Below are 27,523 nucleotides of genomic sequence, written 5' to 3'. Positions count from 1 at the left end.
CCAGCTCATTGGCTCTACTACCACCAAGGGCTCTCTGCCCAGCACCCACTTCTGATACGTGCCTCTCTCCACCACATTAAGCCACTGCAGCTGACCACTGAAGCGTGCAGAAATGCTTTCTGATACTTGTCCTTCCAGCCCCAGGCCCCTAACAAACTTTGAGCTCCCTCCAGCAGCCTTGTTATTGCACTGCAGGCACACTGTGCACCAGAGGTGCTGGGAACTCAACCTTATGCTGATTTGTCCCATTTTTCCTGGTCTCTTTGCAGTCCTGAAACAGAACCTGCCTATTGCCCTCTGTTTTTCCTGCTCTATTTCTAGGTATTTGGTGGCCAAGAGACGCTCCAGGTGGTGCAGGATGCTCCTCCATTTCCTGGGGAAGCTGCAATTTGTGTCTGCCCTCCCGTGTATTGCCTCCTCTTACCATGTCACTTGGGCTTTACATCCTCAATGCTGACAGCTTGGCAGCAGCTCTGTAGAGAGGTGTTCGAGGGACTGGATGAGAACTGCAGTGAGAAACAGACACAGCATTAGGGGACCAGTGTCTGGGACACTGTCCACATCACTGCTCCTTCTGTTGCGGGCTTGTCTTTCAGAGAGCCTCTCAGGGTTGCCCTCAACCTGGCACTTCCAATGAACACAGTCTTGACCTAAGGCCAACAAATAAAACCTGTGACCCAGGAGCTGGGAAACTGACGGACACTTGTGGAAGACTTCTCTCTCCCTGGGTAAGGCAGCTCCATGTGTCCCAGGGTGGCTGTGGGTGGCAAGGCTTGGCAGAGGAAACACCCCAGCTCACCTGCTGAATCTCCTGCATCGCCAGGCGGATGGAAGAATGGAGGCGAGGGAAAGCTCGCTGGCTGCCTCTCTCCTTGCCTGAGCATGGCTTTGTCCCACTCTTCTCCAGGCTCTGTTCCTTTTGGCAATTCTTGCTCCTCCTGAACCACACATGTCTGAGAACCATGGCTGCTCCTGACTGCAGGGCAGGTCTGATGGTGGAAGGTCTGGAGGGGCAGGCTTGCTCCTCTGGAGAGGTCTCCCCCTCAGCTGCTGGTGCACCCAGCGTGAGGCACTCCAGATTTCTGTCATCCAAACTCTCACTGCTTTTCTGAGGGAGGGAAGAGCGGACTCAGCAGTGGCTTGCACACAACCCAGACAGCACAACAAAGAGGAATACATATGTGTGCCTGCTGCTGACATTCAAGGGGCGTGGTGGTCCTATCAGGACTGGCCCTGCCCCCCACCTCCCAAGACTCCCCAGTGCCCAGCTTGTAGCACTCCCTTGTGCATGCAGAGAGGCCAAGCTGCTTGGCTAGAGCAGGATACCCTCAAAGGCAAAATGAAAGAGAAGGGCTGCTGCAGTGGCTCTTTTTCTGCTCATGGCACAGACCATGGCCCCATCCTGTTTTCCATCTGCAGATCCTTGACATTCACCTGCCCACAGGGAACAGTGAGCAGCTCCATGAAGGGCTGGATGCCCACAGTCTGGTGGTACTGAACCAGCTCGGTGAGCGAGGTGTGAGCACGGTCCTCCCCCAGGATGACATAGCGTGCATTGGGCTGCATCTGGATCATGTAGTGTCTGCAGCGGCTTTCACCCCTGGGGAGAGGCAAAGACAGACACATAGAGTCATGGTACCAGGATGCAATGTCTCTCCAGGACCCAGTCATTGCTTTCCATGCTTGTCTCAAGAGGCCAGATGTGATCAGGAGCCCAGCAACACCTATCACACAGATGCAGGAGATGCACCATGCTGGAGGGTCACACGCTGTGCTAGTAGGTGCTGGAGGCACAGCAATGTTCCCAAGTCAGTGAGAGGAGAGCCCTGGCAGCCATAACCCAACACCAGCTGAGTGTACTGCCTCCCATGTCTCTTGTCAACATTAAAACTCTGTCCTGTCCCTTGCCTGAGGCTGCAAAAAGACCATGCCCTTGTAGCACTCTGTGCCTCCCCCCAGGCCCTCCTCTAGACTCATCTCCTCTGCTTCCATCAGTGCTTCTTCCAGCTGATGGTTTGCCCACTCAGCCCAAGCAGGACCTGCACCCTTGGGGCCACAGCACCCCCCACACAAACAGATGTAGTTTCGGCAAAAGACAGACTCCAGTGTCCTGTCTGATACTCCAAACTGTGTGAGGCACCCCCAAGAGGAGAAGCTCAGCATCACTTCTCTGTGGAGGAGGTTAACACCTCCAGCCACGCATAGCTCAGATTATGACCTTCTTTCTGCTTCTCTCCAAGGCTTATTACCTACCTGTATGTCAAGATGTAGCCTGGTCTGCTCTGGCTGATCCGAACAAGGAAGCAACCCAAAGGCTTGTGAATCAGCAAGTTTTCAGCTTCCCTGGAAGCAGGAAATAGTTTTTCATCAGACACTGAGCAGCTGCCTCTGTGCAGAGATTCCCATCTTATCTGCCATGCTCCCAGACCACAAGGAAACCAGCACCACCCTCTTGTTCCCAGCAAGAGGTTTGCAGAATCAGCCTTGCTGGTGAGGAGGCACAATACTCTCAGCCAAAGCCTCTCCAAGCAGGTCTGCTCCAGCAGTCTGGCTAATGCAGTACCAACGACTGCCTTGCAGCACAGAGCACTTTACAAAGCATGTCTGAGATGAAGAGGCTCTGTATATACACATTTCCTACACCCCAGGGCTGACGGAAGAGGTCAGGATGCTTGTGAGTTAGTGGTGCTCAGCACAAATTAAACCCAGGGCAACTTGGATTACACCACTCTGGCACTCTAAATTTCCTGTTGGAAACAGGTCTTCCCTCTCTCTGCCCAATACACAAAGCACTGCTTTGTGCTTGTCATGTGCCTTACTCCAGGCTAAAGGTGATTGCAAATCACCAGGGCAACTTGGGAGTGCTCTGACTGCTCCCTTACATGGGGAGACTTCAATCCAGCAACAGGAAGCACCACTTCAAAAGTATCTAAAGTTGTGTCTTGGGGAAGGATCTCCCAAGTCCTTCATTGTGAAGTGCTCATGACTAGCCTTTATTCAAACTCTCTTGTCTTCTGGGTGCTGTTTCCCATCCTGCATTCTTGGGTCTGTGGCCTAAAGTATCAATGCAGCTGGAGGCCTTGTTATCTTAAGAAAAAAAAAAACCCCATGCAAGTACCAGTGAGCTACTGTAGTGCCCTTTACTAAGGTATGGTGCTGAATAATGTCTCTGAGTAATGTTCACACTGATAAGCTGATAAAGTCCAGGAACCTGTGATATAACAAGACTGAAGGAGATCTGCAGCTTTAACAGAAAAAAAGTTACTAACTGGAAGAAGACGATAAGGGTATCCAAAGGACAGGCACGCTTGGCAGCGATGCCCACACACTAGTCACACCAAATAAGGGATGCTGGCAGTTAGCAAGCATGCAGTACCATAGAGTAACTTGCACACAGAGGAGATTACAGATAGAAATTCTGATAGTCTACCTGCTAGCCTCATTGTCTTGCTCCTATTTCATCACTGGCATTATCAGTGTTTCTCTGATCATGTTGCTGCTTGGAAAGCAGTGCTTGGCCCAGCCAAGGGTGCAAACTGTGAGGAATATCCAGCAGCAAAATTGCAATCATTTCAATAAAGGTTTTCCCAAAAAAACCTCTGTAAAACTCTGAAGTCACAGTCTTGTAAACAACTTGACAAGGAAATAAGTCATTGTGGATGTCCCTCCCAGCCTACAGGGATGTAAATTCCACCTATGCTGCACGCTCCTTAGATGGGCAGAGGTATCAACAAAATGTCTTCCTTTTCCCTTTATCTAAGGGATTTGGAGGAATCTTACTACTGGATACTCACTAAGGCCACTCTTAAGATCTTTTGAAATACATGTGCACTGAATTCTGTATCCTCCTGCTCTAAACTGAGAGACGGGAGGTCAGAATGAGTCTGACCAAACGTCCATCCTCATTCTCCTGTCTCTGCAAACAGCCTGCAGCAGGGCAAAGGCATGTGTGCATTTCCTCTCAAAGTACTTTGCAAGCCTCTCCTGCCTGCACAGGACCCACAGTGGGCTTATTTCCTAGGAGTTTCCACAGTCTTTCCCTGGACTTGTGTACAGTTTCAGCATTTGCATTCTGTGATAAGGAGCTCCAAGCTTCTCCCTAAGGGTTTTAAGGTTTTTTGCAACCTAAAAGTGAAAGGTGATGCAGGGCCCTCTCACTCCTTAAGAAGGCAAATCCTGGCATATCCAATCTTCACATTGCCGCTGAGGACACAGCAGCTCCTGCCTGCTGGCACAGCCCAAGCTGTGGCCGTGGTGCCCTCAGCGCGTACTCACCGGCGGCTGATCATCCCATGCAGCCAGTCTGGAAATGCACCATCATCCTGCATGACCTTCTGGGCCTGAGTCTCTTTGAACCAGCGCAGAGTTGCCCCTCTCTTGAGTCTCCTCATTTTTGCCTCTTCTCCAATCTCCTCTGTCCCCAGAACAGGGCGAGGCGCAGAAGGGTCCAAGAAGTTATCAAAAGGAGTGGACTGAAAGTGGGGAGAGGGTGAAAGTGGGTGTGGAAGCAAGGTCTAAGGCAGGGGACCTCTCAAGGGATCACCTTGGTAGCAATCCCATTCCTGAGTCCCTTAAGACAAGGTCAGCTCAAACTATCAAACTCTGCCTTCAGTTCCTCAAAGGTCACAACCACTATTTTTAACCACAATAGGAAAAGACTCTCTTATAACAAGAATTACAATGTTTTCCTGTGACCACGAGCAGGGGAATACGTGCATGCAGAAGGTGGAAGGAGCAGGTAAGCAGCACACCTGGCTAAAGAGCCCCTGGCAGAGCCAGTATCTTTACCTCTGTTAGTTTGCTGCGTGGCCGTGGCACCGGTGGCTGTGGTGGCTGATCAGGAGGATGGGGACAAGGCTGAGGGCGTCTCTTTCGTGGCATAGGGACTGGAAGGGAGATTCTTTCTGCAACAAGAAGAAAGAAGTGCATGAGGATCTAGCATTCAGATCCATGAGATCCATTCTCTACGTGCCCAAGATAGGGACAGGCTCTGATGCATGTAGTATGTGGAAAAGACACAGCTTGGCACTCCTCCCAGTACCGCCAGGCAAATGACCTCTACTATGCTGCTTCTGGTCCCCACAGAGAAAGCCATGCTCTCAAAGGCTGGTACCTCCCTGCCCACTACACTGAGGGAGCCTCCAGTCCCAGCAGAGCCATGGGCAGGCCACCAGCATCTGCAGCTGAGAGCCTTTCAGGTCACCATGAGCAACCATACATGGGGAGAGTGGGAGCAACTCACTCTGGGCCTCTGCTTCTGCTGCCAGCTGACGGCTTCTTTCTCTCTCTGCTTCCTCCTGCAGCCACTGTGCCTGAGCTCTCAGCTCTGCCACCAGTTTTAGGTAACTCTTCCTGCACCTGAATCCTCTGAAAACTGTTCAGAGAAAAGTTGTGGTTAGAAAAATAAGTTCTGTTCATGCCTTTGTCAGTCCCTAGGGGAAGTGCACTGGGTGATAATCCTTCACACAGTGCTAAGCCCTCAACCCTTGAATCACCTTAACGAAGAGCAATGAAAACTCTGTTGTGACCAGGCAGTCAAAACCACGTATGAACTGCCTTCTGCTCTCTAAGCTGCCAGATCGTGGGTTTAAAAAACCCCCCATTACAGATCTAAGCCCTTATCTCTAATGCCAAGGCATTAGAATATTGAGAAAAAAAGTCTCACAGAAGGGCTTCTCGTAACCATTTATCTCCCTGGTACCCTTTAGACACTGTGAATGAAACAGGATTTCCCTGGTGTCAGCCCATGGGAAAACCTTTCCCATTAGCAGCCACCACAGGGTTCATCCGGAGAATTACAGACATTGCATTATCATGCCTGCTTTACCAGGTACTACAGCATATGAACTAAAGGCTGCACCCTCTCATTCCCCACTATCCACACATTGTCCTCATGGATATCAAGGCACAGGATGTGACAGTCTAACATTTGTCCTACTGTGCATAGATGGAAGCTGCTCAGATGTTTCAACAGTGCAATAACTCCTACAAAAGAGAAGAATAACAGAGAGGGAACAGGTAGGGTCACAGCCTCTTCTGCCTGGTTGCACAAGAGCCTGTTCAGAGAGAAGTATCAAACTGCCCACAGTGCCTGCTCTGGACAAACTGGCTGCCTCAGCTGATGCTACCTGGAAATGAAAGATAAAAAACCACCAAAACAAAGCTTCATCCCCTTCTGCCTGCCTCTGAAAGTAGGAATGATACCCTGCTTCACTCATCTTCTGTTCCCTCTCCTCAGTTCAACACCACTCACAAAGAAGCCCTGACTTCAGAGGACAGTTAGATTCTGTAATGTGGCCAAATCATATGCTTGACTTGCTCAGCCCAGCTCTCCTGGCACAGGCTTTCCCTTTCCAAGGCTTACACTGTCTGATGGCTCTCCCTGTTTAAGGTTGAGCACCGAGGAGGTGGACATCTCTAATAAGCACTCTGACTCCACGGGGCTTTCACATCGAGATGGAACTTGTCTTGCCCTTCTGCTGTCTGCAAAGGTGCAACGGTGGGCCAGGGACTGGAGAAAAGATTTTCCCTGCCCTGGCCTGTTGAAGAACTCTGCTGCCCGTAAACTCACCTTTCTGTATGACAACTGCTGCTCTTTCCAGTCGCTCCATGTATTTTGCCAGCTGCTCCTCATGCCAATATTTAAAGAAAAGTTTTGACTTTCTGTGAAGTTGAGGAGAGAAAAAGCAGTGAGAGACGCTGTTTGCCTGAACTTGCATCCATCACCCTTTGGACACGCCTTTCCTACAGCCATAAAGTTCTCTCTGAAGGCAACCAGAGAACAGTCAACATATATAAACTCACTGCAGTTCAGGCCCCTCATTCTGACCCACACCTACCCACATATCCAGCCTGTCAGCTCTGTACTTCGCAGTATTTCCAAGCAGCTGAAAGAGAAAAAAAAAGTGAAATAAATTATTTTCCACCCAAAATGAACACTGTGCAGCCTGTAGTTTTAGGTACATAAAAGGGGAGAAAGTGCCTCAATATTTCAGTGTTACAATGTCATCTGACCACATCCAGTAACTGGCTGTCACTCTGAGGTACAGCTTAGGATCACATTCAAGAACATGAGCAAAGGGTCTCCCAGAGGCACACTTCCTTCGGCTTCCTGGGAGGCAATTCTGCCCAGCCTATTTTATTCTCAGAACTGTTTTTTCTCATTTCATTTCCAAGCTATTTGGAGCACACAAGCTGCAAGTCCAGCACAGCGAGACTTCCACCAGAAAGTCTGTTTTCAAGTTCCACTTTCACTTTGCAGACTTTAGAGATAAAATATGGGTCACTGAGAGGGATTCCCAGTCGCTCCACTTAAGAAAAAATTATTTCACAGCCCTGGCACAGGCTGCCCAGAGGGACTGTGGAGTCTCCTTCCTTGGAGGTCTTCAAGACCCGCCTGGACATGTTCCTATGTGACCTGATCTAGGTGATCCTGCTTCTGCAGGGGGTTGGACTAGATGATCTCTAAAGGTCCCTTCCAACCCCTACCATTCTATGATTCTATGATTCCCAACACTTGGAACCTAAAACAATACTCCATATGCACCACACTGATATCCTCCCCGCTCTGTCCTGCAAATCAAGGCTGTGATAAGCAAAGTGTCTCTTTTCGCTAATATCTCATGAAGCAAGGCAGTTGTTTTCCTCCTACCTCAGCCAAAACTTGCTGTGCCAGACTCTGTATCCAAGGTAAAATTTTTTTTCTCAAAAACATCCTAAGTTTTCTGGGTCTGAAAACAAACTGTGCTGCCTGTTTACCATCATCTTTCTCTCATCCATGAGATTCTCTCTTGACTTGGATCTCAATTGCATTTGCAATTCTTACTAATTCAGTATCACCACTAACTTCAAGGAAGCCCTGCAAAGGCTGGAGAAGCTACTGCCAGAAGAAAGCTCTTCTAGGAGAACACTCAAACCTTTTTCCTAAACACCACCACCACCAAAAAAAAGCAGCTAACTGCCCTACATGCTTCATTTTCACTATCAGTCACCATTGACCATGGCAGGAAGGAGGGATTGGGAAAATGAAAAAAAAAAGTTGAGAAATTGCTGCCCTAGATGTAGGAAGTAAGAAGCTGACAGAGTAAGACTGTAAAGCTGGAGGGGTATTTATTTCTGTAAGGAACAGTCAGGTCCTGAAAGTGCTGGGAGTGTATTATGCCTGTACACATAAAAATTTTTGGACCAGAAATATCCTCTCTAGCCCAGGAGACATTCAGGGCTGGCAGCTTGCTCAGCATTGTCTTTATCTTCTTCTCCCATGAGGCCATCAGGAAAAAGACTTGAGAGGCACCCAGCAACTGTGCTGGGCACTTGCTATACTGAGTTCAGTGGACACTGGGTTCAGACCCAGTACTGAAAGCAGACAACAAGAAAGCTGAAGAGGGACCTTTTACAAGGACATCTAGTGATAGGACAAGGGGTGATGACTTTAAACTGAAAGGGGGGAGATGTAGATTAGATGTAAGGAAGCAGTTCTTCCCCATGAAGAACTGGCAGCGGTTGCTCAGAGAGATTGTCCCTGCCTATGGCATGGGGTGCTGCAATCTTTAAAGTCCCTTGTGACCCAAACCGTTCTATGAATCTGTGATACTTTCAACTCTCTAAATAAAATACATTGGCTAGTCCATACCATGGGATAGTAAGGCTTTATAGTAACTAAATGAAATTGCTATCCCGGCAATTCAAGAAAGATTTCGTTCACTGTTGTTCCAAATGCTTTTTAAATACTAATTGCCCTTGCCTAAGGATTTGTGCTCCCTGTCACCACAAAAACCCGTCCTCACTTTGCTCCTTTTACTCCTTTGCTGTGCCACTCTGAGCAAAATCTCAGAAGAACAAACTGGATTCTGCGTAACAAAGGAAGGGTTCCTACCTTTCTTTTGTGAGGGAAACATCTGGTTTAACTAGAAGAATTCCGTATCTGTGAAAAACAATACAGCATGGTAAATATCTAAAGGGTGGGTGTCAGGAGGCTGGGACATCTCTTTTTTCTATAGTAGCTAGCAACAGGACAAGGGGTAATGGGATGAAGCTGGAACACAAAAAGTTCCACTTAAATGTAGGAAAAAAACTATTTCTCTGTTCAGGTGAGGAAGCAGTGGAACAGGCTGCCCAGGGAGGGTGTGGAGTCTCCTTCCTTGGAGGTCTTCAAGACCCGCCTGGACATGTTCCTATGCGACCTGATCTAGGTGAACCTGCTTCTGCAGGGGGGTTGGACTAGATGATCTCCAAAGGTCCCTTCCAACCCCTACCATTCTATGATTCTATGATTATAAGGCAAAAGCCACATCCTTGATGCGCTGAGCTGATCCATGTCACCTTCAGAGCAAACAACAATAAACCACTCTCTTTCCCACTCAGTCTCCTGCAGCAAACTACCCCATGATCTCAGGCATGTGGACTTCAAAGACGCTGTTTTACTTTTGGACATATCTGGTTACTAGGATTGCTTCCTTAACAATGCCTAACAATGAATATCTAGAGGTTTCAACAAACCTTTCAGCAAATTCCTCAAACGAGGGTCTCCAGGAGAAACCATCTCTTCGGATACGGATTGTCTCCAGCAGTCCGTTGTATCGGAGCTGAAGCAGCACCACAAAGACAGAGACAGGGCATTACGACACCAGTTTGTTCCTCTGCAGCTAGAAATTCATTCAGTCTTAAAACTTCTCTAGTTCAAACTAAAAAAGCTTCTTGATGAAAGTGTTTTCTTGGTTAAAGACTGAATTTACCACATCCTGTAACTCTGATCATTAACCACTCTTGACTTAAAAGTTGGAAACCACAAAAAACAACTGAAATAACTTCACCTTCCAGCCTTGGGTACTGCTTTGCCTCTGTCCCTTAACAAGGACAACCTTCTACTTCTAAATCTGGACACGGAAGCGTTCTGAGGCATGGACGAACTTTCCTCTTAATACTATCCTTTCCTACATATATTAAACAGGCCACAGAGCTTTCTGAACTTTCAGTATTCTTTAGTGTCTGAATTTCAGACTTGACACAATATTGAAAGATAGTTGTATCAGCACATAGCAGCTCCTATCAAAGTGATCCCATCTTGGCTGCTGTTCAGAGTTGACCTGGCTAATAAATAGGTGGGAATAATCTTGTTCACAAAGCAGCATTTTTCATAGAGAAGTACTTTCTGCATCAGACCCCAACCAGGAGATGCATAGATGAATCCTAGTACCTGGGATGCAGATCTCATTGGATTCAGAAAACAGAAACGGGACAGAACAGAACTAAGGCTGCAAAACCTGGACCTAGAAGTCTGTGTCACAAAACAACTAAGCACCCAAAACACTCTCATGCACACAGTGTGCCTAATCTTTCTCCTGCAAGGGAACACTCAGATCAGCTGGCTTCCAGCTATTTCCTCCCTGTTTTTTGGTAAGGTCTGTCCTCCGTGATGAGATGTGGTAGAAGTACTTGTAATGGACATTGCCTGTCCTCACCTGCTGCAGCACCACCTGGTTGTCCACCACACCTGGCTCCTTCTGGCTGTTGGGCTTTATACAACGCACAAAGTGAGGATTGGCAGAATACATCTTCTCCATGAGCACCATCAGAGAATGCTGGTGAGGGCAGAGAAAGACAAACAGTCCAGCAAGCCAAAGCACTGCCAGAGCCTGGTGTGCAATATCATGCCATGAAAACTGTTTTCCCACCCGACAACTACTGAGGCTCTGACAGCAACTGCACCACACCATGACCAGCTGTGCTTTGCACACAGAAAACCCCCTGTCTACACCCTGGATGCTTTAACTATGCTTAGCAGCCTGGAAGCCCTCACTAAAGCATCACTGCACTCATCTCAAGGAGCACTGTAGGGAAGCAACACTTTACCCGAAACTGAGCTCCAGCAGATTGTTTTCGTGTGCTGTTGAACTTGTCATCTGCTCCTGGCACGACCTGAAACCAGACCCAAACAAAAGATCACCCCTGGAAAAAGTGTCAACCAAAGAGCTCTGCTCGGTGGTAGATGGCAAAAAGGAGAGATAATGGATTTCAAGGGAGGGAAGATGAGTTAAACATATCATGAGAAACAATCAGAAAACTCCATAAAAACAGATGAGCAACTGCTGGAAGCAGACTGCTGTCTGCTCTAATTTTCAACCAATTTATCTGCTGTTTCCTCTTATTTTCAACCAGTTTATGTCTGCTCACATTTTCAGACAGTTTCTCAAATAAATATCTTTTACCAGTTGCCATGTGGACCTGAAGTGCAATACCTTGGCTTTCACATGAGGCATCAGTGTCCCTGTCCTGGAGATAGTGGCTGGAAGAAAAGATATGATAATTAATTTTGTACCTTTGCTCACAATCAACCATATCTCAACATTCAAACCTCACTTCACACACAGGTCTCCTTGCAACTACTGAATTACAGACAGGGCATCAGGTTTCACCATGTGGAAATAAAAGGAAAGAGTTAAAGAAAGGGAGATGAAAATGCAAATATGTGAAGGATACAACACAGGCAATATTATTTTCTGCCACTAAGAAGAGAAGGCAATTAGGTTACTGAATAACCCTAGACGACCTTGAAAAGCCATGCCATCGACAGCCATCTAACAGTGAAGAAAAAAGGGAAAGCAAATTGGAAGATCACCTACAGCAGTCAAGATGGGAGCCTATAAAAAGTCAGACAGCTTAAAACTAATTCAGTGACAAGATGAAAAACTCAGGGAAGCTGAAGTTACTGAAGGATGTAATGACAGTCCTGCACACATTTGATGCAATGGTCTCATGTGAATAACAGAATTACAGAAAGGATGAGGCTGGAAAAGACCTCTGCAAGGCAGCTGGGTCAACCCCTTCTGCTCAGCAGGGCAACCTGGAGGCAGCTGCCCAGGACTTAACAGTTGATCTGAATATAGGTTCTTGTCTGCTGCTTATGAACTTTCAAAGAGTTGAGACTAGACTATCATCAATAACAGCATAGAAGTGGTAAAGGAGAAAGATACTCCTGAGCAGAAAGGCTGAAAAACACAGTGGAGAATAGAAAAGAAATTAATCGATTGATTGTAAATCCCAGAATGTGCCACGGAATGAACAGGAGAGACAGAAAAAAACATTCTGCACCAGAAGCCCTGTGTTCAGCCAGAAAAAAATCAAGGAAGCATCCACCTAACTCTTCTGTATGTGTTTACTTTCACAGAGGCCTTGGAGACACTGAGGGCTTATCATTAACTGGAAAGAGGGAGCGTAGTGGTGGGAAAGGAACAATGCACAATCTCAGATGTTTTTAACAACTTTTAACAAGTTGTACCTGAAAACAAAAATATGTTTGAAAAGGATACTCTCTACACTCATTATTTGTGGTTTTACAGAACGATTTTCCCTGTGAACAGCTAGAAGCTATGACCATGTCCAGCTTCATTTCTAGACAGGAACAGAACATATGGGAAAGGCCAGCACAGACAGTCCTGCACTGGCCCTGGAGAAGATATCTGAGCAGTGGCTAATTCTGTGGAAAAGAACATAACATGCCTTGCTTTCCAGAGGAAAACAAATAGCACCAACAGTTTGGTGTATGCCAGCAGTCCCACTCTGAGCTGCAGCCTTTCCAGAGTTTCCCTGGGGCTGCCAGCTGTGAAAAACCTTCATAGGAGCCTCATTTCCACTCTTACTTCTTGCCAAAGTGGGCCTCAATTCCTGTGTGATGCTCTATCACAGAAGGACTTGCCTGTGAACAGCACGCTGAGCAAGGGGGTGATGCTGTTGATGAAGAGTCCACGGACATTGGCTGGCAAGGTGTCTCTGTTCTTCTCTAGAAAACCCCCAGCAGTATATTGTACCTAGGGGTAAGGTCAGCAAGTTACTAAAACCAGCAGTGCTCAGAGGCTTGCAGTGAAAGCCATCTCCACAGCTTGCCAGGAGCAACTGTTCAACTGAATGCACAGTAGCTTGCATGTGAATTCTGTAAACGCATATGCATTCCACTCAGATGCAAAAACCGAGGGACAAAACTCTGGATGGCACTTAGGCCTTAGAACCACATGAGCCTTTTCTTGTTCTCTTTTCCTTGATTATAAAGTTTAATTTACTTTTGGGTTACACTTCACTCTGTTCCTTGCTCTCTTCCCTTTGAATAGGCTGCCATCCTGTCCTTATGCTTCCCCTTGTTACTCTTGCTCCCTTCATCCCTGACCTCCAGCCTAGTGCTCTCCTTCCTATATTAGGTGTTAATTTTTTTTATAGAGAATGTCACAAGTAATAACTCAGTCAACAGTGGTGAAATGAGATTACAAAATTGCTTGTTACAGTGACAAAAACTGTCATATCTCTAATCAATCCAACATGTTCAGCCAATGCTTTCAAAATTGGTGGCAGCAAGGTTACATGTACAGTCCTAAAGCCCAAGTTGCCTAGACACTATTTGAATGCATAAATAACTGCCTCCACTTTCAAAACACCTGGCTGCTCTCACTGAGCTCCTTGGTGCTTGCAAGAAAACAGTGACTGCTATGCTTTGGAACCCAAAAGGTAAAGGGAAAGCCATTAGACTGTCCTTTGGTGCTGCGTAGTTGATGAAGGGCTATTACTTTAAAAAGAACTATTTTAAGGTTAGAATTCCAATAGAATGATGGTGAGTACAGCAGGTTCTTCTGATACCTGATGCTTCCCAGAGGTAGCCCCACTTTCCCCAGGGGTCCTTTCTTCCTATGCCTTCTACAGAAATCCCAAGGGAACCCTAGAAGGCAGCTTCCTGGGAACACATCACTTCTGTTACTATTATCATCAGACCACAACAAAGACTTATTTGTCAAATAGCACATTTCCCCTCTCCTCTGTACGTCACAACAGCATTCTTCCTGCATTCTTCCAATACATACTTTCCCAGCATAGTGAATGATGCTGAAGCCCAAAACACGGCCTCGGGCTGGCTGAAAGTGTAAATTCCCCTTGAAGTTGATATTGAGTTTATCCACAAACGTCTTATCTGTTCCCTGCAAGAAAGTACATTTAATAATCAAACTCTAAGGCTGCAACAGAGACATGATCAGAGCATACAGAAGCAAAGCAAATTGCTGGAATTTGCCTTGGCTATGCAAACAGTTTTATACTGTACTTTTTCACTGACCCTCCAATGATATGCCAGTACTGTTAGACTGTCCTTGATCTGGCTATCCTGTCTTATCAGTCACACACGGAACATGTCTGTTCATCCTGCTTTTCAAAGTCACACTCCAACATTAGAGACCCTTCTGCAGCCCAGATACTTATTGTTGCATCCCTCCATGCTAATTTCTCTGCTCCATGTCTCATGCATACCTGAGGGAATGCACTCTGCTCATCCAGAAGAGACAGGAGTCCAAGTGGCTTGGCCAGAAGCAGATTCTGCAGGGACAGGAGACACATTACAGATATCTAGAAGCAGTATAAGGCATCGACTCTCACCTATGCCACCCTTTTAAGACACTCTTCCCAAAGTGCATCTCCTCCCTGTGATAGAAAGGCCAAGACTCCTGACTCGGCTGAGTGAAGCAATTCTCTTCTGTCGGTCATCTAACTCACCAGAATAGGTTCATTATTGTTGAATGTGATAGTCTCCCAAGGCAGCTCTTCTTCCTTATAGGCAGCTTGCTCCAGTTGGAAAATGTGCTGAAACAGACAAAAAAACCAGGAGATTGGAGTACCCAGTAGATTTGGCTAGACAACCCTGAGCATATTCCTTCCCTCTCTGGTCAGAGGACTGAGGTGTGGCTCTCTCACCCATGGCAAAAGAGACCCAAGACGAAACTGCTGTTCTGCATGTTCTTCCATAAGCCTGTCACTCACTGATGCGGGTGCATTAAGCAGGAACACTCGTCAGAGTTTAAGTGTTCCTGCTTGACCCTTCTACTTCTTCCTTCCCTGCCCCAGTGACTTCCCTACCACAGCAGAGAAGATTGTCACTCTCTACCCTGCTTCACTAATCACCATTTCTGTCCTCCAAGGCAATAGACCTACTTTTCCCCAAACTCTGCTTCACATGCCAGGCACATCAGAGCTCTGCTTTCTCCACCACACTGGGTGAGATCACTCACAGTAAACTTACATGGTTGAAGAAGTGCTGCAGCTGCTCATTAGCCAAGTTTATGCAAAGCTGTTCAAAACGATTCACTGCAAAGTTTTCAAACCCAAAAATATCCAAGATACCTAAAAGAAGGAAGATAAGCACATCACCGAGCCTGAAGATCATCCTTGCAGACACCTGCCTACTCCAACACACAACTAAGTCTCTCATTACCCAGCTCTCGTGACGCAGTGAAACCCCAGACAAGTCACCAGTGGCACCTCTCCCATAGCTTGCCTTGGAGAGCTGGTTAGAAGACCCACTCCCACCCCTGGCTCCTCTGCCAAGCCTGAGAGTCCCAGAAAAACAGTTGCTTCAGACCAATCAACTGCTCAGAGTTGGTCAAGGCCCTACAGACTTCATGCTGATGATTCGATCTCAGATATAGTCATGATTTTGACAATGGATGCAGTCTCTGCAAAATCTCATATTGACCCTTTCCTTCCTGGTGGCTGAGGGATGCACATTTGAGGACAGGAGCAATGCAGGTGTTACTCACCTATCTCCCTCAGTTCCACCTCAGGATCCACATTCTCAGCCAGCAGCTCATTGATTTTACAAACAATCCAGCCAAACACTCGGCCATATGCCACCTTTGCAATGGAGTCCCGAGCATCTGCACAGACAGAATAACAGCAGTTCACTAAAGGGCTCCAAGGACAGCAGGGAACACAAGGCAGAGCTGACTCAATACATCCACCACTAGAAACAGTGTCTATTGGTTTATGAAGCTATTTTAAAGATCAGATAAACATGAGGTATCTGTTTGTCCCTACTCTCCCTAAGATCAAAAAGAGCTCTTTCGTCCAGAAATCTTCACAGTCTTTCTACAAGATCAGATATGGCAAACTAGGGCACTTGTGAGACCATCTAAAATGGAAAATCTCCTTTCAGAAAAAGTCCAGCCACTTTTTAGAATATCCAGAGACCTACTTTCCCCTCTGTAGGTGTACTGAGTATGGATCCCCTTAATCCTAAACAGGAGGCTCCAAGTTGTACTTGGAACACTGAATGGTTCTATTCTTCCTGGCTCACGGCTGCAAAGTGTTTAAATGTTGTGGGCAAGAGGAAGATGCAATTGGTGGAAAACTTGCTGAGATTCTAAGAACAAAGAGTTCAAAACAATGTGACCTGCTGCATGACGGGAGATGTATATTTCAATGTCTAGACAGAGGCAAGAGAAGACGTTTGGAAAACACAACTAGCTGATTCCCCATTTTCAGTTTTTTCTTTCATTGATTTTAAGCTAGGCCACTCAATCTCCATAATTTCTGAATGATCAAGAGGACAGGTGAGGCCAATGTCACTCCAGTCTTCAAAAAGGGCAAGAAGGACAATCCAGGAAACTACAGGCTGGTCAGCCTCACCTCCATCCCTGGAAAAGAGATGGAACAACTCATCCTGAATGTTATCACTGAACAAATGAAGGCAAAGATGGCTACCAGGGGGACTCAACATGGATTCACCAAGGGGAAATCCTGTTTGACCAACCTGATAGCCTTCTATGAGTGCATAACCGGCTGGCTAGATGAGGGGAGAGCAGTGGATGTCATCTACCTTGACTTCAGTAAGGCTTTGACACTGTCTCCCATAACATCCTCATCAGAAAGCTCAAGCAGTGTGGCTTGGATGAGTGGACAGTGAGGTGGATGGAGAGCTGGCTGAATGGCAGAGCCCAGAGGGTGGTGATCAATGGCACAGAGTCGAGTTGGAGGCCTGTGGCCAGTGGAGTTCCACGGGGATTGGTTCTGGGGCCAGTCTTGTTCAACATCTTCATCAAAGACCTGGATGAGGGGACAGAGTGTACCCTCAGCAAGCTCCTTGCTGGCACCAAACTGGGAGGACTGGCTGATTCCCCAGAGGCTGTGCTGCCATTCAGTGGGATCTCGACTGGCTTGAGAGTTGGGCAGAGAGGAACCTTCTGAGGTTCAACAAGGACAAGTGCAGAGTCCTGCACCTGGGAAGGAACAATCCCCTGCACCAGCACAGGCTGGGGGTCGAACTGCTGAAGAGCAGCTCTGCAGAGAGAGACCTGGGAGTGCTGGTTGATAATAAACTGAATATGAGCCAGCAATGTGCCCTCGTGGCCAAGAAGGCCAATGGCAGCCTGGGATGCATCAAGAAGAGTGTGGGCAGCAGATCAAGGGAGGTTCCGCTCCCCCTCTCCTCTGCCCTGGTGAGGCCTCATCTGGAGTACTGTGTCCAGTTCTGGGCTCCTCAGCTCAAGAGGGACGGGGAAGTGCTGGAGAGAGTACTCTGCAGGGCCATCAAGATGATCAGGGGACTGGAGCATCTTCCTTATGAGGAAAGGCTGCGAGACCTGGGGCTGGAGGAGACTAAGGGGGGGATCTCATTAATACAAGTATTTGAAAGGTGCCATGTCAAGAGGATGGAGTAACACTTTTTTTTTCTCTAGCGTCCAGTGACAGGACAAGGGATAATGGAAAGAAGCTGGAACACAAAAAGTTCCATTTAAACTTAAGGAAAAACTTCTTTACTGTTCAGGTGAGGGAGCCCTGGCACAGGCTGCCCAGGGAGGGTGTGGAGTCTCCTTCCCTGGAGGGTTTTAATACCCACCTGGACAAGTTCCTGTTCAACCTGATCTATGTGGACCTGCTTTAGCAGGGGAGTGGAGTAAATGATCTCTAAGGGTCCCTTGCAACCCCTGTCATTCCATGATTCTATAATAAGCAATAACCTAGAAATCCCGGGATTTCTGCTTCTATTTATTTATACAAAAATCTCTTGGATTATTTTCTTTTCTTATTGATAGGGAAAACAACAGTTGCTACTTTAATATACTCTTCTTTCATCTCACTCCTTCCCTGATACTGTGCTCTCTCACTGATTCTCTCAATTATTTCTCCATCTTCTACCTAGAACTCTGCAAATTGCCAGCAGAAATCTAAGAGTGCAACAGGAGCCTTCCCTTCCTTTGTACAAATACCTAAAGTTTCCTTCTAGGCCAGACCGAGGGAGAAAGCAAAGCTAATTCCTTAGTTTCTCATTTAATCACTGCAGCCTCGGTGACAAAACAAAAGCAGCATTCATGGTCCTACATCTCAGTAAAGATCAGACAGATAAACACTGATATACTTGCCTTTGTGACAAAGAAATGAAAGGGCACAGACAGGCATTTTTGTTCCCAACAAACTGCATATGTGTGGGGATAGCCTTCCACCAAACATGGGGGAGTCTTTCTAGGCAGCATATCTGCAATTCATTATGTTTCTTACCTTCTGCCTGCTGCTGTGTGTGAAAACGCTGAATCTGCTCACCTCGGGTCACTGACATTGTACAAATAAGGCATTTTAACAGCTCATCTTCCTGGACTCCAAACTGACCCTGGGAGACAGGAAATAGATGAGGACAGTCAACAGTAAAGCCTGATTCTACACGTGGAGATTTTATTTCCTTGTGTCTGTGCAGCACCCAGTCTTATGTGTCACGATTCAGATGAGCCATGATTGAGATGAGGTCCTCTGTAAGATAAGTATTATTGTTAACTCCTCACAGGACTGGAGCTAGATGTGGGCTCTGAGATCTGCATTACCCCTGCAGTGACCCAGCTCACCCTTGTGATTTCTGAAATACTCTGTTTCACTCTACCAGTGCTGCCACCTCTCCTCTTATTTGGGAGCCACACTAGTCCCTGCTGAGTGGTTTCATGACTCACTAAACAGCACCACACTGAGGTGACTGTGCAGGTGCTGAGATGCCTGAGCTTCAGTAGACATCAGTCATGGGAACACACAACAGACAGAACACAAAGGGACACAATTGAACCCTGCAGTGACTGCTTTAACAGGAATTAATTCCCCTCCCCAAGCCAAAAAACACAGAGCAGGCTTTAAGAAGTAAGACAAAACGATGATAGCTGTTGAACAGATGTAGGTGGTTGTTTCAGGTATGGTGTAGAGGCAAACAGATGTGAATGAAACAAAAATCCAAAGGTGCTGGGATTTCAAATAGGTTTAAAAGAAAGGACATAGAAGGAGTAGAAGTAGCTTACATTTTTCTGTTCTGTATTGTCAACAAAGCAGGATAATGTCTCCATTTCACATAATAAAAATGGGATGGTTCTGGGGTACATATACTTCTTAATCTGTGATAATGTCGTGTGAAATAGTACAAAGCTTAATTTTGGATAACCAACAAAAATTGATGTCAGTTAAGGTGGTATCTTTGGACAAGATGTATGACAAACACAGACGCCCCACACCTGATTTTTTCCAAGGCACCACCATACGTAGTAACATCTAGCATTTAATTTTAAAACACTTGTGTTGAACGAAGTCAACAGGGCAGGTGTGATTTTGCCATATGCAAGATGTTGGTTCTAGACACATAGGAACAGAAGCTGGGAAGTGTCTCTTTGGTAATGAATAGCAGTGATCACAAACGTAGTCACAGGGTAATACTGTGCATTGCTGGAAAATCATTTTGTTCTTCACGAGCTTTCACACTCTGAGGCAGAAACATTCTCTGCCATCTCTGGAGCAGCTCCTGCAGTCACATGACCAAATGGGAACCAGTATCACATCCATCAGGTTTTTGTCAGCATTTCTTGTGACTCACCGCTGCAGCCTTCAGCCATCCCCAAGAGGTTTTGCTCACTTTTACAGACCCATTGCTCTCCTCAGGCTCAAAGGTCACATTGCCCAGAGACAACACACCAGCCAAGATAGCCTGCATGTCCACTTGCTCCTAAAACACAAAAGAAAGGTGACTGAAAACCTATCAGTATCTAACAGACAACATGGAGGCCCCAGAAGGTGGAGAGGTGAGGGAAAGGCACAGGCAACCTGTGGGAAAAGGCTCTATAAAAAGTCTGACAGATTCAGGTGATCTGAAAACAAAGCAGAAAATCCAGATAGGACAGAAAAAGGACTGACTCTCAAAACAGCAGCCAGAAAGAAACCCTATGTCTGCAGGAAGCACAGGTGGAAATTAAATGACCCCAGAACTGACCTGTTCTTGGAAGCCCACCATGTCAAGGGCATTGCACACTTCTTGGTATTTGTGCTTCCAGCGCTGAGCTACATCCTGTGTACCAAACCGTCCACTTATGTACCTGAGAAAGTGTATATCCCACAGAAAACTGTCACACAATCAACATGGCAAGTCACTCCTACCCCACAGGAATAAAGCAGATCATCAGCAGTGGAGATATGTAAGGCAAAGGTAACACACAGCCAAGAAGAGACTCCAGATCCAACAGCTTCCATGATGACCCACAAGATCTCTTCCTGTAGCTCTATTCAGACCCCACTCCAGCTTCCATTCGTTTACCTGTACCAGGCTCCACAGATAGCACCATAGGGCAGAGGCACAGGCTCCATTATGCTACTTTCCCCTCCAACCCCCATCATAAGCCTCTGAAGTACCTGTAGAGTGAAGGATCCAATAGTCCATACATCTCCTTTTCCTCTGAAGAAAGTCCAGCAAACATGTAGTAGAAGATATGGAAATTCCTCTCCCCGGTATCTTGTTGCACTACTCGCGACTTCTCTAACAGGTACTCACTCAGCTTTGCACCCTGCACTGCACATGAGAAGGCAACAGGACACATGACACTTCGCACTTGGGCAAACAAAGCTGACTGAGCTGTCCCACATCTCTTATTTGGTGATACAAGCATGTCTAAAATAAATCTCTGGTGTGCAACACCCTCTAGGCTGCCCAGCACCCTGGGAACAGACATCTCCATGCTTCACGTCATCTTAAGAGATGTCTGTTCTTTAGCAGCAACCAAGGCTTCTGGCATCACAGAGTATGACTGACACTTGCCCTGCACTGTAATCCTCATTTCCTTCCAGTACTCCCACACTGTCCTAACCCAGGCCTTATCCTACAGCTGTGGATGCTATAAGATTCTACTTCATTGCACACTCTTTCCATAAGGGGTCAGGTGTTGAAATGTCACCCTCCACAAGTTCTGGCTATTCAGTCCATCCCCTCCTGTGCCTAACCATTCCCAGAACTAGTAGTTGCCCTTGACTTCACCTGTATTCTTCTGGAAACGCAGCTGTATGTACTTTCCAAAACGGCTGCTGTTGTCATTCATCACAGTCTGGGCATTGCCAAAAGCTTCAAGCAATGGATTTACCTAAAACAAGAGAGCAAGCAGAACAAGAATTCTTCAAATTCAGTGATGTAACCTAACCAACTTGGAAAAGTTTAACTTTAGCATTTACTATTCAGCATTCAGCTGGAATAGGAATTACTTTGTGAATGCTTAAGAGCACCTATTTTATCACATCCTGGATAAATTAACTGAATGAAGCAAATATAACAAAGACTAAGTGCATGAGATAACGGAAAGCAAGCATGATTGAACAGATTTGGTCTCAGTAAGATCATTAACTCATCTGTTAAAAGATAAGGTTGGTATAACAGATTTCCACTAAGCATCTGGCATGGTATCACTACATAATTTGACTAATATGCTACAATAATAAACAAAGTAAACATGACGCTCAGTAACGCAGGCATGATAACTTAGCTCTTGAAATTTGTAGACAGCATAAGGCTCAGGACAGTGAATCACAGAATCAGTGAATCTCAAGGGCTGGAAGGGACTTCAAAGATCATCTAGTCCAACTCCCCTGCCAGAGCAGAACCACCTAGAGTAGGTCACAAAAGAACTTGTCCAGGTGGATTTTGAATGTCCCCAGAGAAGGAGACTCGGCAACCCACCTTGGCAGCTCCTTCCAGTGCTCCCTCACCCTCACAATGAAGAAATTCTTCCTCGTATTTCTTTGGATCCTCTTATGTTCCACCATTGCCCCTTGGCCTATCATGGGCCATCACTGAGAACAGCCTGACTAATCAAAAAGAAACTAAGAGAACAATTAGACCAGCTTGATAAACTGGAAGCAAACAAGGTGAAATTATATGTTTTCTATATTTGAGGACAGGATGCCTACCGACTGGAAGAACAATGCCTTAAGGTACATGCTGGTCAGCCTGCTGAACACATCTCTACAGTATGACAATGTATTCCAAAAGGGCTAACTTAGTCCTTGAATATATCTACATGAACCAAATAAGATGCAGATTATTCTTCATTGTCACCTCTAGGCCTTACAAGGGCAGCTTACCTGGACTGAGGTGAACTTTGTTTCTAGTGGAGGAATTACAGGCACTGTGCTGATCAAATACAGCTGTCCTGCTTCCTGAACCTGCACAGGTCTGAAGCAGCTTGGGAGTGTGGCCCAAGTCAGCTTTCAGCAGAGCTAGCGGGTATATCAATGCCACAATGGAGCACAGGCCTTCAACTTGGATAAACTATGGATGGTACCACACCGAAATAATGCCATTCTAGAGCCCAAAACACAGCACAATGTATTGGGTTTGCACAGCAAGGTTTTGGTAGCAGGGGAGATCCAGGTGTGGTGTATGTGAGAAGATGCCAGACACTTCCCCTATGTCCAACAGACACAGCTCCAGCTGGCTCCAAGGTGGACTCACTACTTGCCAAGGTCAAGCCCATCAGCGACAATGGTTATGCCTCTGTGGCAACATATTTAAGATGGGGAAAAAAGTTGTGCAATAGCAAAAGGAAAACACGTGAAAAACCCTTGCAGATGCCTAGGTCAATAAAGAAGAGGGAGGAGGTACTCCATGTGCCAGAATATATTCCCCTGCAGCCCATGGTAAGGAAGGCCCTGCCCCTGCTGCCATGGAGGCCACAGGGGAGGACCCCATGCTGGATCAAATGGATGCCCAAAGGAAGCTGTAATGCTGTAGGAAGCCCACACTGTAGCAGGCTCCTGGCAGGACCTCTGGATCCGTGGAGGAGCCCACACTGGAGCAGGATTGCTGTCAGGACTTGTGACCTCATGGGGGACCCATGCTGGAGTAGTCTGTTCCCGAAGGACTGCACCCTGTGGAAGGGACCCACGCTGGAGCAGTTTGTGAAGAACTGTAGCCCATGGGAAGGACTCATGTTGGAGAAGTTCATGGAGGACTGTCTCCTGTGCGTGGGATGCTATGCTGGAGTGAGAGAAGACTGTGTGGAGTCCTCCCTGTGAGGGGGAAGGAGGAGCAGAGGTAAGTGATTAACTGACCATAACAATTTCCTGTTTCCCCTGCACCATTCAGGGGGAGGGAGGAGAGAAAATTGGGAATGAAGTCAAGCCTGGGAAGAAGGGAGGGGTGGGTGGAAGGTGTTTTAAGATTTGTTATTTTTTGGTGTTATCCTACTCTGATGTTAACTGGCAATAAACTGAATTCATTTTCCCCCTAGTCAAGTCTGTTTTGCCAGTGATGATAAATCCTGGGTGATCTCCCTCTCCTTGTGATCCCAACTCACAAGCCTTTCGTCATCTTTTTCTCCCCTTGTCCGGTTGAGGGGAGTGACAGAGCAGCTTGGTGGGCATGTGGCGTCTGGCCAAAGTTAGTTCACCACACAGAAAGATCTCGCTGTCTCTATAGAAAACCTGAAAACATACACTTGAAGAAGTAGTCCAAAAATCCACTCTGCTTGATCTATCACATAGAAGACTTAAGTATGGTTTGCTCAAAAAAATCTCACAGTTCCATGGGGAACAGCTCAAGTGGAAATACTTCAGACCAAAATAACAAATATGTTTTAAAATCAGCTACCAAAGGTATATGAAAATGAAGTTAACCAGCTAGCAGGTATGTACCTGACAGAAAGTATACTTAGCCAAGTAGAGGTGACTGAAGGCTCCCATCCCTTTTTATGGGTGGTAAACAAAGCGGAGGCAAGGCTCGTTTATTTGCGGCTGTGCGGCCGACTGAGGTAATCCAGGGGTTCCTGGAGCACGGGCAGTGGAGGAAAAGCAAGGAGAGCTGCCAGGACCAGGCAGCTCTCCTGATGGGGACGGTCTTGCCGGGAGGCAGAGCCGCAGCAACCGTGGGGTATTTAATTGTCCCCCAGGGAGCGCGAGCGACCAGGAGCGCAGCGACCAGGGCCAGCAAACAGGGAGTGACGCGGCACCCAGAAGTGGTGCGGCAGTTTGCGTGGCAGTTCGAGAAGGGAGGACGGGCAGGGAACAACCCCATGGCCCGTTTAGAGAAGTAGCAGTCAGAGAAGTGCCCCAGCTTCAGCTTCAACCTAGCAAAATGGTGAGTGCTCACCTAAGGAAAGCCAAGGCTCAGGTGGACAAAACCCAGGTGAAGGTCAATGCACTCATTCAGACAGAGCTGGTTAGTAGAGAAGCTTTTGTCCAGGTGGAGTGCAGGGAGTGTTTAGACTGCTTAGGGATCTATGCATCTGAGGTAAAAATGTGTCACAGGTGCCCTCAAGTTCAGGAACTGCAGCACCTGGTGAAAGAGCTGCAGGAAACTGTGAGTAGGCTCTGTAGTATTAGAGGGGAAGACGTGGAGAAAGACGGAAGCTTCTGCAATCAGGTGCAAGCCTCAGTGAATCCAATAAGTCGTGCACCCTGGTTACAAAAAAAAGAAAGGCAAAGGCTCATCTTCAAAGCCCTCCTTCCAGAGTGCCTACTACAAATAAGTATGAGGCACTGGTGACAAGGGACTTTGAAGAGCAAGCTCCAAGAGGGGAAAACCCATCAGCTGCTCCACCTGCAGTAGGTAATGGACATCGCAGGAAGAGGCAACGGATGCTTGTCGTGGGTGACTCGCTGCTAAGGGGCACTGAGAGACCCATCTGTGGAGCAAGTAGGGAGGTGTGCTGCTTGCCTGGGGCCAAGATCAGGAATGTGGCCGAGAGAGTGCCACGGCTCGTCAGGGATGCAGGTTACTACCCCCTACTTGTGTTCCATGTAGGTATGAATGATGTCATGAGGCATGACATCTCCAGGATCCAGACAGATTTTAAATCGTTGGGGGAGCAGGTAAAAGGTAGAGGGGCTCAGGTTATTTTCTCCTCTATCCTGTTCACTAGAGATCAAAGAGGAGTTTGTAATGGAAAAATCAGCCAAGTGAACTCCTGGCTGAGAGGCTGGTGCCAGCGGGAAGACTTTGGGTACTTTGACAATGGATCCTTCCTGGGGGACTACAGCTTGATAGGACAGGATGGGATTCATCTCTCCTGTAAAGGCACTGGATTATTTCGGAGTAGACTAGCAAATTTAATAAAGAGGTATTTAAACTAAGGGACTTGGGGGGTGAGGGGAGAAGCAAAACAGAACAAGCTGTTCCCTCTAGCTGGGAAACAGGGCAGGACAGGGAATGCAACGATAAGAGCCCTTCATCTGCGCACTGGGCTGAGATACAGAAGGCTGATCACCCTCAGAAAGAGCCAAACCAGGGAAGAACCACCCGCCCAGGGAAACCTGTGTGTTTGAGTAAGCCCCTGCGCTGCCTCTACACCAATGCACGCAGCCTGGGGAATAAGCAGGAGGAACTGGAGATGTGGGTGCGGATGCAGGGCTACGACCTCATTGCGGTCAGAGACGTGGTGGGACAGCTGCCATGACTGGAGCACAGCCATGGAGGGCTATGTATTGTTCAGGAAAGACAGACTGACAAGGCGTGGAGGTGGAGTTGCTCTCTATGTGAGGGAGCAATTAATGTGTACCCAACTGTGCCTGGGTGGGAATGAGGAGTGGGTAGAGTGCTTATGGGTAAAAATTAATGGGCAGGGCAAGGCAGGTGATATTGTTGTAGGAGTCTGTTACAGGCCACCTGATCAGGAGGAGGATGTGGATGAGGCCTTCTACGAACAGCTGAGAGCTGCCTCACAATCACAGTCCCTGGTTCTCATGGGGGACTTCAACCACCCTGATATTTGCTGGGACAGCCACACAACCAAGCACACGCAGTCCAGGAGGTTCCTACAGATTGCTGATGACAACTTCCTATTGCAGATGATTGAGGAACCAACAAGGAGGGGTGTACTGCTGGACCTGGTACTGACAAATAAGGAGTGCCTGGTTGGGGATGTGAAGGCTGGGGGCAACCTCAGCTGCAGTGACCATGAGATGGCAGAGCTCAAGATCCTGTGTGGAAGAGGCAGAACACAAAGCAGGACTGTGACCCTGGATTTCAGGCCAGACGACTTTGGCCTCTTCAAAGATCTACTTGGATGGATCTCATGGCCTATGATTCTAGAAGACAGAAGTGCCAATGAGAGCTGGTCAATCTTCAAGCAACACTTCCTCCAAGCCCAGGATCAGTGTGTCCCAATGTGCAAGAAAGGAGGAAAAGGAGGTAGGAGGCCTCCATGGATGAGCAAGGATCTGCTGGGACAACTCAGGCAGAAAGCAGCCATCTATGAGAGGTGGAAACAGGGGTTGGCTTCTTGGGAAGAGTATAGGAACATTGCCAGGGCATGCAGGGGTGCAACTAGGAAGGCTAGAGCCCTTCTAGAATTCAATTTAGCCAGGGATGTTAAGGACAGCAATAAGGCATTTTTCAAGTACATCAGCAGCAGAAGGATGGTGAGGGAGAATGTGGGCCCGCTGCTAAACAGTGAGGGTGCCCTGGTGTCTCAGGATGCAGAAAAGGCCAAAGTACTGAATGCCTTCTTTGCTTCAGTCTTTACGGCCAAGGCCAGCCCTTGGAAGCCCAGTCCAGCAATGATAACAGGATGGCCAGGACAGCAGAGGACTTGCCCTGGGTGGAAGAGGAAGAGGTGAAAGACTTGTTGGCCAAGCTTAAGGCTCATAAGTCAATGGATCCTGATGGGATGCATCCTAGAGTGCTGAGGAAGCTGGCTGATGTGATTGATAAGCCTCTTTCCATCATTTTTGAACAATCATGGAGGACAGGTGAGGTGCCTGAGGACTGGAGAAAGGCCAATGTCACGCCAGTCTTCAAAAAGGGCAAGAAGGACAATCCAGGAAACTACAGGAGAGTCAGACTCACCTCCATCCCTGGAAAAGAGATGGAACAACTCATCCTGAATGGTATCACTGAACATATGAAGGATAAGATGGTTATCAGGGGGAGTCAACATGGATTCACCAAGGGGAAATCCTGTTTGACCAACCTGAGACCCTTCTATGAGTGCATAACCGGCTGGCCAGATGAGGGGAGAGCAGTGGATGTCATGTACCTTGACCTCAGCAAGGCTTTTGACACTGTCTCCCATAACATCCTCATCAGAAAGCTCAAGCACTGTGGCTTGGATGAGTGGACAGTGAGGTGGATGGAGAGCTGGGTGAATGACAGAGCCCAGAGGGTGGTGATCAATGGCACAGAGTCGAGTTGGAGGCCTGTGGCCAGTGGAGTTCCACGGGGATGGGTTCTGCGGCCAGTCTTGTTCAACATCTTCATCAACGACCTGGATGAGGGGACAGAGTGTACCCTCAGCAAGTTCCCTGATGGCACCAAACTGGGAGGACTGGCTGATTCCCCAGAGGCCGTGCTGCCATTCAGCGGGACCTCGACCGGCTTGAGAGTTGGGCAGAGAGGAGCCTCCTGGGGTTCAACAAGGACAAGTGCAGAGTCCTGCACCTGGGAAGGAACAATCCCCTGTACCAACACAGGTCAAACTGCTGAAGAGCAGCTCTGCAG

General features: G+C 47.3%; 1 protein-coding gene across 1 annotated transcript in view; it reads right to left on the bottom strand.

The window, feature by feature from the left end:
* Window positions 1–428: 428 nt before the first annotated feature.
* The window catches only part of LOC104562296 (myosin-IIIa-like), a 31,301-nt gene continuing 4,206 nt past the window's right edge, over window positions 429–27,523 (bottom strand). The window contains exons 5-27 of the mRNA XM_062018837.1: window positions 21,074–21,176; window positions 20,455–20,611; window positions 20,039–20,141; window positions 19,646–19,774; window positions 18,304–18,412; window positions 15,567–15,683; window positions 15,050–15,150; window positions 14,527–14,613; window positions 14,284–14,349; window positions 13,845–13,958; window positions 10,852–10,917; window positions 10,461–10,580; window positions 9,499–9,584; window positions 8,876–8,923; window positions 6,840–6,887; window positions 6,572–6,663; window positions 5,243–5,374; window positions 4,789–4,904; window positions 4,276–4,472; window positions 2,254–2,343; window positions 1,435–1,600; window positions 800–1,108; window positions 429–506 (exon numbers count right to left, since the gene is read on the bottom strand). Of these exons, the coding sequence (XP_061874821.1) occupies window positions 429–506; window positions 800–1,108; window positions 1,435–1,600; window positions 2,254–2,343; window positions 4,276–4,472; window positions 4,789–4,904; window positions 5,243–5,374; window positions 6,572–6,663; window positions 6,840–6,887; window positions 8,876–8,923; window positions 9,499–9,584; window positions 10,461–10,580; window positions 10,852–10,917; window positions 13,845–13,958; window positions 14,284–14,349; window positions 14,527–14,613; window positions 15,050–15,150; window positions 15,567–15,683; window positions 18,304–18,412; window positions 19,646–19,774; window positions 20,039–20,141; window positions 20,455–20,611; window positions 21,074–21,176 (2,634 nt within the window). The remainder of the gene's footprint in view (window positions 507–799; window positions 1,109–1,434; window positions 1,601–2,253; window positions 2,344–4,275; window positions 4,473–4,788; window positions 4,905–5,242; window positions 5,375–6,571; window positions 6,664–6,839; window positions 6,888–8,875; window positions 8,924–9,498; window positions 9,585–10,460; window positions 10,581–10,851; window positions 10,918–13,844; window positions 13,959–14,283; window positions 14,350–14,526; window positions 14,614–15,049; window positions 15,151–15,566; window positions 15,684–18,303; window positions 18,413–19,645; window positions 19,775–20,038; window positions 20,142–20,454; window positions 20,612–21,073; window positions 21,177–27,523) is intronic.

This window comes from Colius striatus, chromosome Z (assembly GCF_028858725.1).
Source record: "Colius striatus isolate bColStr4 chromosome Z, bColStr4.1.hap1, whole genome shotgun sequence".
Classification (NCBI taxonomy): Eukaryota; Metazoa; Chordata; class Aves; order Coliiformes; family Coliidae; genus Colius; species Colius striatus.
The sequence above is the reverse complement of the archived record's forward strand: the minus strand, read 5'-3'. Positions and strand labels throughout refer to the sequence as shown.